The 18418-nt window shown below is 38.9% G+C and overlaps 1 protein-coding gene across 1 annotated transcript in view; it reads right to left on the reverse strand.

Annotated features, from left to right (window-relative positions):
* Positions 1-8949, reverse strand: part of TNPO1 (transportin 1) — an 89139-nt gene extending 80190 nt beyond the window's left edge. The window contains exon 1 of the mRNA XM_061129567.1: positions 8823-8949. Coding sequence (XP_060985550.1) covers positions 8823-8837 — 15 coding nt within the window. The 5' untranslated portion in view covers positions 8838-8949. The remainder of the gene's footprint in view (positions 1-8822) is intronic.
* Between the last annotated feature and the right edge of the window lie 9469 nt (positions 8950-18418).

The raw sequence follows: 18418 nt of genomic DNA on the forward strand, positions 1-18418 counted from the left end.
TCTGCAAAGGCCTAGAAAGTAACTTTTCTGCACTTTGCAGGCCACGTTCAGGCCAAATACTAAGAATGTGTCTGTTATATAGTCTTTCTGTTTTACAATCCTTAAAAAATGTAAAAGTCATTCTTAGCTCATAGGCTGTACAAAAACAGGCCACAGGGCAATGGAGATCTAGCCTGCTGACCCCTAATTGTGTGTTAGAAGGTGGTATGTGGTATGCACAAAGTAAAAAGAATCCAGGGTAAGGAGGACAAGGGGTTAGGATGCAGTATTAAACAGTGTTTAGAGAATGTGAGAGCTGAGCGAAGGCCAGTGAGTAAGGAGGGAAAGTGGCAGTAGGAAATGAGGTGAGGGAGGCAAGGAGAAAGGGAAATGGGTTGGGTAGATTATGTAGAGCCTTGTGAGTTATCGCAAGGACTAGATTTTCTGAGTCAAAGGGTGAACTAGAGGGCTTTGAATGGAGAAGTGACAGAGACTCTATTAATTCGTAAAAGGTTTGCTCTGGCCACTATACTGAAGGAAGACTACTGGCAGGAGGGTAGAGTAGAACAGGGAGACCAGGCAGAATCCTATTTAAGTAATCCAAAAAGATATGATGGTTGCGGTTTGGACCATGATAAGGGTAGTGAAGAGGGTGAAGCATGGTAAAATTCTGGATATATTTTGATGATAAGGGGGAAAAAAAGGTTGTCTTGATGGAACGGATGTGTCAAAGAAAGAGCAAAGATAAGAACAACTCCAGTATTTTAGTGTGAAGTACTGGGAGGATGGAGTTGCCATTGACAAACCAAAATGGTGAAGTCTGTGGGTAGAGCCGGTACTGGGAGGACGTTTAGGAGGTAAGTTATGACAAGCTGAGCCTGAGGCCTATTATCAGACATTTAGGTAGAAATGTCGAACAGGCGTTGAATATGTAAGGAATTAGAGAGAGAAGATAAAGGTCTAAATCTGGGCACTGCTAACATTTAGAAGGCAACTGCCCTAGTGGCTCAGTTGGTAAAGAATCTGTCCGCAACGCAGAAGATCTAGGTTCAATCCCTGGGTGGAGAAGATCCCCTGCAGAAGCAAAGAGCAACCCACTCCAGTATTCCTGCCTGGAAAATTCCATGGACAGAGGAGCCTGGTGGGCTACAGTCCATGGGGTTGCAAACAGTCAGACACGACTGAGCGACTGAGCACATAGGGCATTTAGACGGTATTTAAAGCCATGAGACTGAATGAGATTACCAATGCAGTGAGTATGTGTGAAACACAAAAAACAAGGCCTGAGCTCTGGGGCTCTGCAACACTAAGAAGTCTGCGTAAAGAAAGGCAAAGGAGAATTACAAGGAGCCAGCACTGAGGTAGGAGACAACCAGGGGTGTGAGTTATTCTGCAAAGCAAAGAAGACAGTGTTTCAAGATTAAGAGAAATAGCTCTGTCAAATGTTGCTGACAGGTCAAGAAAGATGAACAGACTCAATAACATATGGCATCTGGCCACATGGAAGTTACTAGAGAAAATAAGGAACTGTCTCAGCTCAGAATGGTACAAAGGCCTGACTGAAATGAGTTTGACAGAGTATGGGAGGAGAAAATGGCAACAGCAAATATAGACAACTCTTTCAGGGAATAATGCCGCAAAAGAAAATAAAAAATATGGGGAAACAGGTGGTGAAGAGTGGATCATTTTTTTTTTTTTAACATAGTAGAAGTAATAGCTTGTCTCTTTGCTGATAGAAATAATCCAGCAAAGGAAAAAATTAATGTGAAAGGACAGAAGCTGAAGCAATTCCTTGAGCAGATGATAAAGGAGAAAGGATGGGATCTAATACAAAAGCAGACAAAAGAACATAGAACAGCTCATCTAAGATAACAAGCAGGAAGACAGCATGTATTGACACAGATGATCGTAGTTCACGGGGTGGTGGAAGTGTGTGGAAGTTTGCTGACTGCTTCAGTTTTCTTAATAAAATAGAAAGCAAGGTAATGAACTGAAAATGAGGATGGGAAAAGACATGTTGGAGGATTGAAGAAAAGAAGATATGAAATAGTTATCAAGAAAAGTGGGAAAGTGAACAGACTAGGAAAATACAGCACAATCAATAGGCAGCATAACAATTCACACACAATGTGGTCATATGTGGTTGTGTTCTTCTAGCCATACTAAGATACCTAGGGGCAGGTGCAAAGAAAGCAGAGAGTTGGTTTTAACCAGTGTGTGGTTCTACTAAACAAGTGAAGAGCAAGGGAGTCATCCAAAGGAGTGATAAACCGTGGAATTTAAACCAAGTAAGAAAGGAAGTAAAAACATCAAGAGGGTGAGTGGCAGGGACACAGTAATAGGATCAACAAACTGGCAATTCCATTGGGGTAAAGAGAAAGTTGGGGCAGAGACACTAACTAGAAGGAGCGAACTACTAGATAGGAAGTATGGTCAAAGAGTAGAAAACATGAAATAGTAACCACAGAGGGACTGCATTTACTGACAATGCAAGAGGGAACCACTTTGAGAATGAGTGACTGAGATAAGATAGAGTAGATAGGAAGAACACTGGAGGAAAAATCAGGTGTACTTATTCTAACTTCAATATAAAGACTGAGTGGTATTGAAGAGAGGGCAAGGGCCTGGAGCGAAAATGAGAGAGAAATGAGGAGGAATGACCTTAATGTTAGCAGTTGATAGCAATCATAAACGGAAGTAGTCACATAATCCGAGGACATAACCCAAAACTAAGGATTTTCAGGCAGAACGGAGGGAGAACACTAGCTTTGTCGAGCTTTGGATTTTGCAGAAGGCGGCAGAGCAGAAGGATATGAAGAGCTGGGATGGGGGTTCAAAGAAAAGGAGCCAAATATAGACCTTTTAATGATTGAGAGTGGAGGAGACAAAAGGTGACCTGGAAGTCTGGAGGTTCTATGGCTACTGACAAAGACTTCCTTGAATATACATGATTCCTGATACACCCATATGTTTCTCTAAGAAATAGAAACTGCTCAGGTTGAAAATGTTTTTACTTGAAAATTAAAATGGCTGTACTGATTTATTCAATGTTTGACTTTCCCTACAACCTTATCAATACATTCTAGCAAAATGCATTCTACATTCTTATCACTTTTGCCAATCTGATGGGTAAAAAAAATTTTCACTGTTTTACTTTGCATTTCCCTATCGCTGGGGTAGAGCATTAATTTCATGATTGCTGTACTTCCTTGTCAATGAATTTGCCCATTAAAAAAATTGAATCAAAAAAAAAATTGAATCCTCTTTATTAGTTTAGAGCACCTAAAAATAACCTACTTTTCTGTTCTTAATGAATCACACAAATCAACACTGCAAATTTCTTGTTTCAAATCTTTCAATGGCAATACAAGGTTCAGTAGGTATCTCCTCCTGAAATCCTTCTACTATATACTAGAGATTCTACTTCAGTTCAGTACCTCAGTCGTGTCTGACTCTTTGTGACCCCATGGACTGTAGCACGCCAGGCTTCTCTGTCCATCACCAACTCCTGGAGCTTGCTCAAATTCATGTCCATTAAGTCAGTGATGCCGTCCAATCATTTCATCCTCTGTTGTCCCCTTCTCCTCATTAAAGCCTACCAATCAAATCTAGTCACACTCCTTGGTTTCCATATTGTCTATGGTTGCTTTTGCACTACAGTGGCTAAGTTTGGTTTGTCTACAAAGCAGAAAATATTTACAGGGTCTCATCAGATTTATATCATAAAAGCTTTACCTACACTTCATTGTACTTTTTTGTTTACATATCTCTCTCTACAGTAGGATCTAAATCTCTTGAGAAAAAGGGACAATCTCAGCACTAAAAATGCTCATTAAATGCATAAAGGGCACATGAAGTCCTCCATAATTTGGCATCTTTCCATCATTTTCCTACGTGCCAGCTAAAATAAACTATATTTTTACTTCATTAAGTATTTTTCAAAAACATTATTTCTAATGGCAGTATAATGATCAATGTTTTTATTCATTTACTTACACTTTCGATGGATACCATCTATTCCTAATTATTTATTTGCATCTATTTTGTACACTCACAATCTGGTGAAGTATTTCTCTCCCCTAATTCCCTGCCTATTAAAGACAAAAGCAATGCAATCTTGACCTTTCTGGGATCAATCTTTTCATCTGTAGTGGTTACTGTGCTATCTGAGGTTTCAGGGACTTCACCAACAATTATTTCACTAATGGCTTCAGAGTGCTTCAAAGTCAACTACAAAATACAACTCCAAAAAATTTTTTTTGCTTTAGTTTTCGGTATAAAATTATTCTCACACACCTTGTTGATATTCTTATTCTACCTTAACTGGAACATATATATATATATATATTTTCCTTTTCTATTAAGACTTCAGTTGACACTTTGCCAGGGATTTCACTAAACATGTTTTTCAATTTATTTATTTAATGGGTCTTTGTCATTTCTCTTGACCCCCCAAATTTGATGGATTTATTTTGTTCTCCTCTAAGAGGTCTTTACTAAGAGCATTTCACCCACAAATGCTTGCTGCAATCATTTTAGAAACCAGCTTTATACACTCCTTACCAATTACACCTCATCCTGGTAAGTTTTTTCTTTTTTTTCTTTTTAAAATATACCTGGATAGTTAAACCTTATCTGTTTTAAAACTTTGCAAGTCATTCATTCATTACTTCCAGCTCAGTCTACTATCTTCAAAATGTGGCCTATGGGGCTTCCCTGGTGGCTCAGCAGTGAAGAATCCACCTGCCAATGCAGGAAACACGGGTTCTATCCCTGGTCCAGGAAGATCCCACATGCTGGAGCAACTAAGCCCTGAGCTCCACAACTACTGAGTCTGTGCTCTAGAGCCCTGGAACCACAACCACTGAAGCCTGCATGCCCTAGAGGCTGTGTTCTGCAACAAAGGAAGCCACTGCAATGAGAAGCCCGCACACCAGAGCAGCCTCCATTCCCGGCAACTAGAGAAAAGCCCGAGAAGCACTGAAGACTGAGAGCAGCCAAAAATAAATAAATAAATATGTAAAAAATTTTAAAATGTGGTCTATGATCTGTAGTTAATAGATTAGAGGGAACTATAAAACTCATTTTATGCTTCTGTATTCATTCAATGTATACATATATTCACTGTAAGATTCTGAATATGTGTGTCACATAAAACTTCACAAATAAAAGAATATGAGCTTCATAATCATGCAGGTCTAGATTCAGATTCAGCTATGAACATTCTTGAATCTCTGGGCAAACTACTTACCTACTGATACTTCAGTTCTCCCTTAAGTAAAATGGAAGTAACTATCACGTGTAAAGCAACAGGGGCTAGGATAATGAGCATAATGTATGTAAAAGTAGTAATGTATGCCAAATGCCTACAAATGATGACTGTCATATTACATCATCATATAATAGAAAAAAATGTTAATTCACTCTCTCTTGCCTTCCAACTCCAGGAAAAGGGCAATAAATGCTGTGCTCCTCAATTTAATTCCATTATTACATTCCCTTAAGTAAATACAGTTTGGCAATATGAACTGAGTTTTTGGATGTTCATATACACTGACCCAATATTTTCACTTTGGGAAATCTATTGTAATGAAATAATCTAAAACACAGGAATTGTTTTATGTATAAGGATGTTCATTGTAGTGTTTATTATAACTGCAAAAATATAATAAAAGAAACCTGCTAACTGTCCAACAGCAAAATGTTTCATTATGAGAAATTCATAAAAATATCATGTGGTCATTTAAAAAGATGCTGACAAAATAATTTCATAGCATGTCAGAATGCTTATGGTGCTAGGTTGAAAAAAGCAAATTAATATTAAAGTCTCAACTGTATAAAAATCAAATAAACTGAGAAAAAATATTGGAAGGAAATGTATCAAAGGGCTTAATCACCTCATGGTCCTGATTGTGATTATTATTTTATGGTTGCTTTCTATAGTTTTCTAAAATACCATTGACCATGTCAAAGATGATGATAATAACAGTTATTATTTATGAAGTGACATGCCAGGCCCAGTTCTAAGAACTTATAGTATTACACTGAAAAGACTTGCTTTGTTTTATAATTTTTACCATTAAAAAGACATGTGTTGATTCAAATCTTGTAGTCTTTCAGATATCAGATTTCCTTCAGCTTTCCTTCAATTCTGAGTTCAAATATTTGCTCAGCTATCAGGTGCCATTTTGGAATAAGATGTAGCCACCATTTCTGTATTGGTTCTATCTACTGCAGAAAATTCTAAGACAAATCTACACCCTAATTTCCTGTTCTAGTATGTCATTTAACCATTAAGACCCCGGAACTCTTAACATTATTAGACAGTATTTCAAATAATTCTAGTAAGGAGGTCTTGAAATAAGCAAATGTGGCTTCTGAAAACTCCTTCCCACCCTAACACCCATCTGTGTGTGCATTCTAAGTCACTTCGGTCATGTCCTGACTCTTTGGGACCCTATGGATTTAGCCTGTCCATGGCATGTTCCAGGAAAGAATAGTGGAGTAGGTTGCCATGCCCTCCTCCAGGGGATCTTCCTGATCCAGGGACTGAACCTGAGTCTCCTGAGGTTGCTGCATTGCAGGCAGATTCTTTACCACTGAGCCACCAAGGAAGGCCAACACCCATCTATAGAACTATAAATCTACAGTTACCACTTCTGCAAACCTCTGTCTTCCATTGTAAATTCCTCACCCTATACAATCCAGGAGACCTCTCTTACCTGCCAGCACTCACCAGAGAGCTATCATAGTTGGCTGAATGGAACCAACTAAGAAAGATTTTCAACATCTGGGGAACTTAGCTGTCTCTGATCCTACCTTTCTGAAGGTGGAATTATTCTACACTGTTTCTAAAAACTTCTCACTTTGATTTTCTCAGCTTTTTCACCCTTTTGTTTTTTAGGAACAAGATCTCTTTGAATACCAATATGTATTCAAATATAAATTTTAGGGAAAAATTCATAATTTATATCCTGGGCAAAACAAATAACTCCCACTTATTGCTGTGTTCTTCTCTGCAGTTTACATTTGATAAATTTATTTCATTATATATGTCACATATATATGTTATATATATATAATTTGGCTTCCTTTATTACCAAATTCCTTTTCTTAAAAACAGTGTCTGCAGTAATCCAACATGGTTAACTGCAAGCAATTCTTCTAAACATAATACATTTATATTTCAATGCAGTTCATTTATAGGATTTAGAAAAACAGAGTTCATGAGATGGCTTTAACATTATATAAAAAAATTAGTCATAAAAACAATGGATACAAAAAGTTTTGATAACAGAAAGATTTACAACTGGAATCATATATTTACCAAAATCTTATCCTGCTCATAATATATAATGATAATAAGCTATACAACTTTAAAGTATCTTAAGATACTTCTGTGGGGGGAATTCAGTAATTCCCTGAATATCTAGGGTGAAAATGACATCAACATCTTTTACCTCTTTTAGGTAAAAGAAAATGGATCACTAGTAGTTCATCAAGCTCTCATTAAATTAGGTGAACTGCCAAACTGTTATGCATTTATGCATTGCATACACTGCAGAATAAAAAAGAAATCTGCACCTTCAAGCTAGTATTTCTCTTCAGCAGTTGCAAGTTTTCAACTTGGTAGAGTCATTCTCTAAGAAGAATAGGTGCAGGAGAGGGTAAAAATGGAAAACAGAATTGATTTCTAAAAAAGGAATCCTCCCCTGATTAAGTATGACTTATTTACCGTTCTAATATGAAAGCTTAGACAAAACAGAGAAACTTAAAACCAAATGTAACTTTTGTTATCCTAAAGACGAGCATGTCAGGACAGCCATTTTACAGTCTTGCATTTTCAAATACCTACTACACGATACAACTTATATTAAAAAAAAAAACTTTCCTTTAGGTAAAAAAACAAACAAACCACCATTTATACACTCATCACTGAAGTTACAAGCTTCAAGGCAGGATTGCTACTGAGCTTCTTAACACAACTGTCAAAATCAATTTGTGGACAGTCTCCAACTTTAATTTTCTATATTTTTATCTGTGGAAGAACGGAACTGATTAGTGATGGTTAAGGTAACGCGCTTAAAACTATGCAGTCCTTGTACAATCCAGTTGATTCTTAAAATCTGAAAACAAGTTAACAAGCGATTGCTTTCAAAAGGAAGAAAACCACTCCCCAAACAGGTTGCTTGTGGCGTGGGTCCGCTTCTCAGCAGCAGTTCCCTGGGGCGTGTTCGCGTGGGAGAAGTACAGAAGGGCAGAAGTGCAGAAACATAGACCCACGCAAAACCCGTAGTCATAAACATTAAAATTATGTAAACATGTCGTGAAACCTCAAGTCCCCAAGGGGAAAAAAGCCGCCCGAAGACAGCGGTCAGCCGTCGGAGTGTGGAGGCGGCGGTGCGTGAGGGCCCGGGACGCCGGAGTAGAGGGAGCCGGGCGGGGACAAAGAGCGGGCGTCCGGGGCAGCGCCCGACGGTGCCCGGAACCCGCGGGGAGCAGCTGTCCCGGGGCAGCGGCTGCGGTCCCCAGGGCCCTCAGACGCCGCGGTTCAAACAGCTCCCTGAGGCGCAGGCCTTCTCCCTGCCTCCCCTCAGAGCCTACGGGCCCTAATCTCGGACACCTGAAGGGCCGCCTCCCGCCCCCTGTGCGGATCCCCAAGGACGCCCGGGCCAGAAGCTGTTGGGCTTAGAACCGCGCCGCCGCCGCCGCCGGGCTCCAAACGGCCAGGGTGGCACCGAGGAGGCGGCGGCGCCTCTCCCCGCGGCCGTCAGGCAGCTTGCGAACAGCTCGCCTCGGTTCCCGCCCTCCAGCCGGGGGCCGCGCACCCTCACGCCACCTACCCGGTCCCACACCATCCCAGAGGCCTCCGGCGCTCGGGCCCTCTGCCGAAGCGGCGCTGCCTCCCGTCCGGGGCCTGAAATGGCTGCGGAACAAAGAGAATCTGGGCTCCGGCGAGCGCCGGTCCGATTGGACGGGGGGCGGGGCCCGCCGCGGGAACGTTCGGCGGCGGTCGCCTTGGCAACGGCGCCGGGGCTGGGAAAACCGCGGCCGGGGGACTGAGGGGCCTGAGGACCTGCGCCTGGCGGCGCGTGGCAGCGGTTTCTAAGCCCGCGCTGCAGCCTCGGGCCTCGGGCCTCGGGCCTCGGGCCTCGGGCCGCTGCCGGGCTCCAGCTCGCGCCTCCTGCGGCCGGCTCGCGGGCCTGAGCCTCTGGCTCAGGAGGAGCCGCTGCTGACGCTGCTCTGCCCTGTGAGGCCTCGGCCAAAATGGCCCTGCAAGTGTGGCTGCCTCCGAGCACGACGGCCCTTCCCGGGGACCAACTCCAAAGTGACAGCCCAGCCCCGGGAGCCCATTTAATACCGAACGTGCCGCATATTCCACATAATACAGTTCCAGCGCCTCTGGTAAAAAGCAGGAATGGCTTCAATGGATAGATAGGGCGGACGCTTGTCCGCGAATATTACAGGATAGCTTTTGAGGTATGCTGTGTCTAACACATCGACTGCTATGTAGGTGAAATTAAATGCTTTCTAAAATTAGGTTTTACGTCTTCAGGCGTGTGTTCATATAAAAGTGTCGTTTCTTGCTGTTGGAAATAACAGGTTCTCCTCTCCGTAACAGGCCATCATGAGAAATTAAAATGTCTTCTATTTTCTGAACAGAAAAATATTTATACTTTATATAAATAAGTATATAAAGGTAGACGTTTTATATACTCATTTATAATAATGATAGTGAATAGATAAATAGTTCCCTGCCCCACATTATTCTTACATATAAATTTACTATATATGAATATTTTAAATTTGCATAGCTAGATCATTATTTCCTAAGGTGAGGATGCCGCTGATAATATTCTTCCTCACGTGGTCAATGTGTGTAAAAATACCAGCAGTTTTGACTATCCTACTTGCAAATGCTGTATACATTATGTTTTGAAAATGTGTGGTGGTTGTTCCCTTCCAGGTATATTCTAGATAAAATTGTAGTACCAATACTGGAAAGTGTTTTTTGATACTGAGACATCTTATTTGTTAATAAACTTGTTAATTTTCATTTGCAAAAACAATCATTTTATGAAAGAATGTTTATTTAACTTAGACTTTGAGTAGAAAAGGAGCTTTTCTATCATTAGAAAATTGAACATAGAAGAAAAAATATTTTAAATAACTAAAATATTTATAATAATGATTAACATTTTCTAACAGTAATTCTGTGAGGCTGCCTCATCAGCCTACAAATTCAATAGCAGTTGCATGCAGTAGTGTGAAGCAAAAAGAGGCCCCTGAAATAGGAATAGATTACCAAGAAAAAAAATCTTAATGTCAAACTTCCTGATAGTTCAGTATATCTGCAGGGATATTTATCCAAAATATGTATATTTATCCAAATAACAAATGGTATATTTCTGCGTTTGAGAAGTCCTGTCATGGAATAGGGAGCCTTGTTCTCTACAAATCAGGGTGTATGTGGTACTTGTATGCTACTTTGCTAAAGAAAAATAACAGAAATACTTTTAAAATGTGTAGGATTAGCAAATAATGACAGGTGTAAAGATATATTGATTAAGCAATTACTAAGGAATTTGCCTAACTAATAGTTTGGAAATAGTTGAATTAGAAAGAAGTAAAGTATTATTTAATGTATGTGAGAAGATTTATTGAACAAGATATTTTGAAAGGAAAAAATACTGATTATCAATGTTTTGAAATTGAGACTAGGCAAATTAAATATCCATTCTTTTATAAAATGTAAATGAAAATGAATTAAAATTTTAATATAAAATAGTTCTCTATTGGATACAGAGATATTTAGACATGTAGGCTTTTAATATTTGTCCTTTAAGTTAAATTAAAAATACATGTTTTAAACAGTAAATCTTATCATTAACCAGGATTTATTAACACAATTTATTTTATTTTAAATTTCCTGTTATTTTTTCCTCTTGGCACAATTAACCAAATGAAGTAGCATCTAATCCAGGGGTGTTTTCTCTTTACACCCAAATACAGTACAACATTGCTCATGTGATAAACTTTTAAGAATTGTTGGTATTTTAAATGACATATATTGAAATTAAAAATAGTAAATAAACTTTCAGTTTAACTTCAGAACCATTACAGATATCATATTTTAAATTTCTGTATTAAAATTTATTTTTTAGGTAAAAACATGACCATGATAAAATCAAGGCGTGATAGAAGTTACAAAATAGCATTAAGGGAGAAAACATACCTATAAGCTTTCACCTTGGAAAGAAAAGATGCTTACTCTGTAGGTTGTAGCACTGTTAAAACAAGCGTGAATCTCAGAAGCAGAGGGTCTGTATGCACTTACAGACACTTTCAGTGTGGTCCTTCTGAGCGTCACTTTGTCTTAAACAGGATTAAATAAGATAAAGTATATTAGGAGCTCATTAGCAGAGTGCCTGACAGATAGTTGGAGGGCAATAAAAGATAGTATTATTAGGTATTAACACATATAAAAGAGCAGATGTTTGAGAAGGAGGAATGGTTATTGAAAAGATAATAGGTCTGGAAATCCAGAAATTGTTAAATATTTTTAATAGTCAATTATTAGTGAGTATATAGAAACTCAGTAAGATAACTGAAACTATCTATTAGATACAGGGAAGCTTCTAAAATAGAAAACTTCCAAGAAATGCTTCCATTTTACACTTCTGGAAAGTTGTGGATTCTCACTAGATCCTTTAACACTAGGTAGTTTAAGGAATTGCCTTCCATAGCAATATGTTCAGATTGGCAATAAGGTAAAAACATTTAAAAAACAATTATATAGAGGAATTTAATTCAAATGTTGGGAAAAGACAGTTGTATTCAATATTCAAATATTTGTAAATAATCTATAAGCATTTCTCACTTAAAGCAAACCCAATTTATAGTTTGAATGTACAGAAGAGATATACAAGGGAATTATTATTAACTGGGAAAAGATTAACTTCAAAGTTCCTTTAACTATTAATATCTCCTAGTGATTAAAATATGATTCTATTTATAAAAATGTCTACTTCTGCTTCTGGGAAGATGGAATAGACCTACTTTTTGCTCTTCTCACAAAGTACAGCTGAAATCCTTGAACATTACACACAAAACAAGCATACATTTTACACATAAAGCATTACACATATGTTACACATAAAACATCCATGAAAGAGGGAAAACAGACCAGCTAAGGTCCTGGAAACCCAAGGAATACAAAAATTAGTTCCCTGAGTTTTCTTTTTGCCTCATAGATCCCAGACTTGAAATTGAAGAAGCTGGCTACTTGGAAGCGTCTATGGTGCAGACCAAGAAAGAGCCAAGAAAATATTCCTCTCTTAAGCTGAAGGACCAGTAAAGGGGCGATATAGCAGACAGAAAACATTTAGACAATAAATGCTCTACTCCAGACAAAAACTATGAAAAAAATATGACTCCTCCTGTCCCCTAATTCATGCTAGCAAAGGTCTGGTGGAGCCTAGACTTTCACCTCAACTTCCCCTTGCCTCTTCTGGTGATAGAGAAGGTTAAGTAGGGAGTTAGGACATTCATCCCACTAACCAGTAATGGGAAGCCTCCTACCTTGGGTGTCAATAGAGGCCAAATAGGGAACTTGGACTTCTTCCCCAACCTGGCAGTAATGAGGTGGTGCCTACTCCCCACCCCCACTTCCACTTGGAATGCTGTGTCAGAAAAAGCCAGCTAAAATAAAAGATTTAAATAAGATATAAAATCTCATAGTACAATACCCTCAATATCTAGATTTCACCTGAAAATCAATGATCATTTAATGAACTAGGAAGATTTCAAACTGTATATAAAAAAGACAATAAATGATAAAACCAAGATGAGAGGGTTGTTAGAATATCTGACAAAGATTTTAAAGCAGACAGAGAAATCTGAGAAATGCTCCTCTGAACAGCTACAAAAACACTTGAGACAGAAAAAGAAAATCTTCAGCAAAGTAATAGGAGGTATTAAAAAGAACCAATGGAAACTTTAGAACTAAAAATTTAATAATTAACTAAGATCATGGCATCTGGTCCCATCATTTCATGGCAAATAGAAGGGGAAAGGGTGGAAGCAGTGACAGATTTCTTCTTGTGCTCTAAAATCACTGCGGATGGTGACTGCAGTCATGAAATTAGAAGATGATTGCTTCTTGGAAGGAAAGCTATGACAAATCTAGACAGTATATTAAAGTGCAAAGACATCACTTTGCCAACAAAGGTCTGTATAGTCAAGGCTATAGTCTTTCCAGTAGTCGTGTATGGATGTGAGAGCTGGACCATAAAGAAGGCAGAGTGCTGAAGAGTTAATGCTTTTGAACTGTGGTGTTGAGAGTCCCTTGGACTTCAAGGAGATCAAACCAGTCGATGCTAAAGGAAATCAACCCTGAATACTCGTTGGAAGGACTGGTGCTGAAGCTGAAGCTCCAATACTTTGGCCACCCAATGCGAACAGCCGACTCATTGGAAAAGACCCCAATGCTGGGAAAGATTGAATGAAGGCAGAAGGAGAAGAGGGTATCAGAGAGTGAGATGATTGGATGGCATCACCAATTTAATGGACATGAACTTGGGGAAACTCTGGGAGGTGGTGAAGAACAGGGAGGCCTGGCATACTGCAGTCTGTGGGGTCACAAAGAGTCATATGTGACTTGGTGACTGAACAACATCAATAGAAAACTAAGTGGATGGGTTTAACAACACAATGGAGGAGTACAAGGAAAGAATCAGTGAACCTGTAGATAGATAAATAGAAATTGTCCAATCTAACAATAGAAAGAAAATAGATTTTGTTTTTTAAAAAAATGAGCAGAGTCTCATGGAGTTAAGTGACTAACTAAAGATCTAACATTCATGTCATCAGGGTCCTGGAAAGAGAAAAGAAAGAAGGTGGGCCTAAAAATACTCAAAGAAATAATGGCTGAAAACTTGGGAAATTTGACAAAAGACATAAATCTATAGCGTATTTTCAGTGAAGGTCCCCAAACAGCTAAATGAGGTGTTTTCAACAAATAGTGCTGGGACAACTGAGTATTCATATGCAAAAGGGTACCTACCTTGTACCATTTACAAAATTTAACTCAAAATGGATCATAGAACTAAATTTAAGAGCTAAAACTATAAAATTCTTGGAAGAAAACATGGAAGTAGATATTTGTACCTTGTATTAGGAAAAGACTTCTTAGATATGACACCAAAAGCATAAGCAACAAAACAAAATACTAGATAAATTGGACTTAAATAAAATTTAAAACTTTTGTGCTTCAAAGGATACCATAAAGAAAGTGAAAAGGCTACCCATAGAAAGGGAAAAAGATATTTGCAAGTCACATATCTGATAGACTTCTTCTAGAATAAACAACTCATATTTCAATAATATAAAGACAAATAATCTAGTTTAAAATAGGCAAAAGATCTGTATAGGCATCTCTCCAAATAAGACACATAGATTGCCAATAAGCATTGGAAAAGATGCTCAATCTCATTAGTTATTGTTCAGTTGCCCACTCATGGGCAACTGGGCAAACTAGACTTTGTGACCCCATGGGCTATAGCATGCCAGACCTCCCTGTCCCTCACCGTCTCCCAGTTTGTCCAAGTTCAGGTCCATTGCTTTGGTGATACCATCCAGCCATCTCATCTTCTGACAGCTAACTCATTGGAAAAGACCCTGATGCTGGGAAAGATTGAAGACTGAAGAAGAGGGCACCAGAGGCCTCTGACACCCTCTTCTTCTGCCTTCAAATTTTCCCAGCTTCGGGGCTTTTCCAATGAGTCATCTGTTTGCATAAGATGACCGAAATACTGGAGCTTCAGCTTCAGCAGTATTCAGGGTTGATTTCCCTCAAGACTGACTGGTTTGATCTCCGTGCTGTCTAAGGAGTCTTCTCCAGCACCACAGTTTGAAGGCATCAATTCTTTGGTGCTCTGCCTTGTTTACAGTCCAGCTCTCACAACCGGATGTGATCACTGGGAAGACCACAGCTTTCACTATGTGGACGTTCGTCGGCAGAGTAATGTCTCTGCTTTTCAACACACTGTCTAGGTTTGTTATCACTTTCCTGCGAAGAAGCAATCATTTTCTGATTTCATGGCCACAGTCACCATCCTCAGTGGTTTTAGAGCTCAAGAACAGGAAATCTGTCACTACTTCCACCTTTCCCCCTTCTATTTGCCATGAAGTAATGGGGTCAGATGCCATGATCTTAGTTTTTTTAAATATTTAATTTTAAGCTGGGTCCTCCTTCACCCTCATCAAGAGGCTCTTTAGTTCCTTTTCACTTTCTGCCATTAGAGTGGTATCATCTGCATATCCCTTATGGCAGAAAGTGAATAAGAACTAAAGAGCCTCTTGATGAAAGTCAAAAAGGGGAGTGAAAAAGTTGGCTTAAAGCTCAACATTCAGAAAACTAAGATCATGGCATCTGGTCCCATCATTTCATGGCAAATAGATGGGGAAACAGTGGAAACAGTGGCTGACTTTATTTTTGGGGGCTCCAAAATCACTGCAGATGGTGATTGCAGCCATAAAATTAAAAGACGCTTACTCCTTGGAAGGAAAGTTATGACCAACCTAGACAGCATATTAAAAAGCAGAGACATAACTTTGTCAACAAAGGTCCGTCTAGTCAAGGCTATGGTTTTTCCAGTAGTCATGTATGGATGTGAGAGTTGGACTATAAAAAAAAGCTGAGTGCTGAAGAATTTATGCTTTTGAACTGTGGTGTTGGAGAAGACTCTTGAGAGTCCCTTGGACTGCAAGGAGATCCAACCAGCCCATCCTAAAGGAAATCAGTCCTGGGTGTTCATGGGAGGGACTGATGTTGAAGCTGAAGCTCCGATACTTTGGCCACCTGATGTGAAGAACTTATTGGAAAAGACCCTGATGCTGGGAAACATTGAGGGCGGGAGGAGAACGGGATGACAGAGGATGAGATGGTTGGATGGCATCACCGACACAATGGACGTGGGTTTGGGTGGACTCCGGAAGTTGGTGATGGACAGGGAGGCCTGGCGTGCTGCGGTACATGGGGTCGCAAAGAATCGGGCATGACTGAGCGACTGAACTGAACTGAACTGATCTGCATATCTGAAGTTGTTGATGTTTCTCCCGCCTATCTTATTTCCACCTTGTAATTCATCCACCTGGCATTTCTCATGATGTGCTCAGTGTATAGGTTAAATAAACAGAGTGACAGCAGACAGCCTTGGCGTAATCCTTTCTCAATCCTGAACCAATCAGTTGTTCCATACAGAGTTCTAACTGTTGCTTCTTGACCCACATGCAGGTTTCTCAGGAGACAGGTAAGATGGTCTGGTATTCCTTTCTCTTAGAATTTTCCACACTTTGTTATGATCCACACAGTTAAAGGCTTTAGCATAGTCGATGAAATAGGTGGATATTTTTCTGGGATTCTGTTGCTTTCTCTGTGATCCAGCAAATGCTGGCAATTTGGTCTCTGGTTCCTCTACCTTGTCTAAAACCAGTTTGGACATCTGAAAGTTCTTGGTTTGCATAATACTCAAGCCTAGTGTGCAAGGTTTTAAGCATGACCTTACCAGCATGGGAGATGAGTGTAATTGTCCAATGGTTAGAACATTCTTTAGTACCAAACTTCTTGGGAATTGGGATGAGGATTGACCTTTTCCAGTCCTGTGGCCCCTGCTGGGTCTTCCAGATTTGTTGACATATTGAGTGCAACACTTTGGCAGCATCATCCTTTAGGGTTTTGAGTAGCTCTGTTGAAATTCCGTCATATCCACTAGCTTTATTGACAGCAGTGCCTCTAGGGTCCACTTGACTTCACACTCTGGAATGTCTGGTTCTGGGTAACTGACCATACCATCATAGTTATCCAGTTCATTAAGATCTTTTTTGTACAGTTCTTCTGTGTATTCTTTCTATCTCTTCTTGATTTCTTCTGTGTCTACTAGGTCTCTACCATTTCTGTCCTTTATTGTGCCCATCTTTGGGTGAAATGTTCCCTTGATATTTCCAATTTTCTTGATGAGATCTCTAGTCTTAGCTATTAGGGAAATGCAAATCAAAATAATAAGATACCACTCCACATGTACTAAGATAGCCATAGTAAGAAGCATAGATAATAATAAGTACTGACAAGGATGTGGGGAAGGGGGCAGGGATGTAAAATGCTAATACTGCTTTGGGAAACAGTTTGGCATTTCTTCAAACAGAGTTACCATATCTTCCAGAAATTCCATTCCTAATGGAAATGAAAACATGTCTCCACAAAACGTGTGCACAAATATTCATAGCAGCATTATTTGTATTCAAATATCCATCAATTGATTGATGAATAAACAAAATTAGTATATCCACACAATGGAATATTAATTGGTATTAAAAAATGAATAAAATATTAATACATGCTACAATTTGAGTGAACCTTGAAAACATTTTGCTAAATGAGAGAAACCAGTACTGGGGACTGTGTATTGTATAATCAGATTTATATGAAATATCTAGAATAAGCAAATTTACAGAGACTCAGTAGATCAGGAATTTCCAAAGATTGGAGGGGAAATCGAGAGTGACTGCTGATAGGTATCAGGTTTCTTTGGAGAGGATAAAAGCAGTCTAAAATTAGATAGTGGAGGTTACACAACCTCATGAATACACTGCAAAACACTTTATTGTAAACTTTAAGAGGGGAAATTTCATGATATATAAATTATGTCTCAGTAAAGCTGTTATTTAAAAAAATAAAAATGAAATCCAAATAGGATTAATCAAACAAAAAGAAAATCCATGTCAAGACACATGGTTCAACTTGTAAAAATGTAAAGGAAAAAACTGAAAGCTTAGGGAACAAGAAATGACACCTTACCTAAAAGATAATATGAATGACAGTGATTTTCACACCACAAACTATGGAGGCTGAAAGGAAATAATACTGTTTTTCAAGTGTTGAAAGAACGATCAACCGAGAATCCTATATTCAGCAACAATACCTTTTTAAGGAATGAAGGAAAAAAATCACAATATTATCAGATGAAGGAAAATTAAGAGATCTTGTCACTAATAGACTTTTTTCTAAAAGAATGGTTAAGGGAAGACCCTAAACAGGATGGAAAGTATAAAAGGAGGAATATAGGATCATTGGTAAGAAAGAACAGGTCAAACAAAAATATAGGTAAATATAATAGATTTCCTTTCTTCTTGAGTTTTCTAAACTTTATTTGGTGGCTGAAGCAAACATTATAACATTGTCTGATGTCATTCTGAATGTAGTTTGAGGAAATATTTAAGACAGTTGTATCGTTAAAGGAAAGGTAAAGAAGCATAAAGGGAAATACTGTTTCTATACTTCATACATTTCTGAGTATACAGGTGCTGTCATTTTACCAGTTCAAGTGAAGTGTAGAAACATTATATACAGAAACATATATATATATATATATATATATTT

This window comes from Dama dama, chromosome 25 (genome assembly GCF_033118175.1).
Source record: "Dama dama isolate Ldn47 chromosome 25, ASM3311817v1, whole genome shotgun sequence".
Lineage (NCBI taxonomy): Eukaryota > Metazoa > Chordata > Mammalia > Artiodactyla > Cervidae > Dama > Dama dama.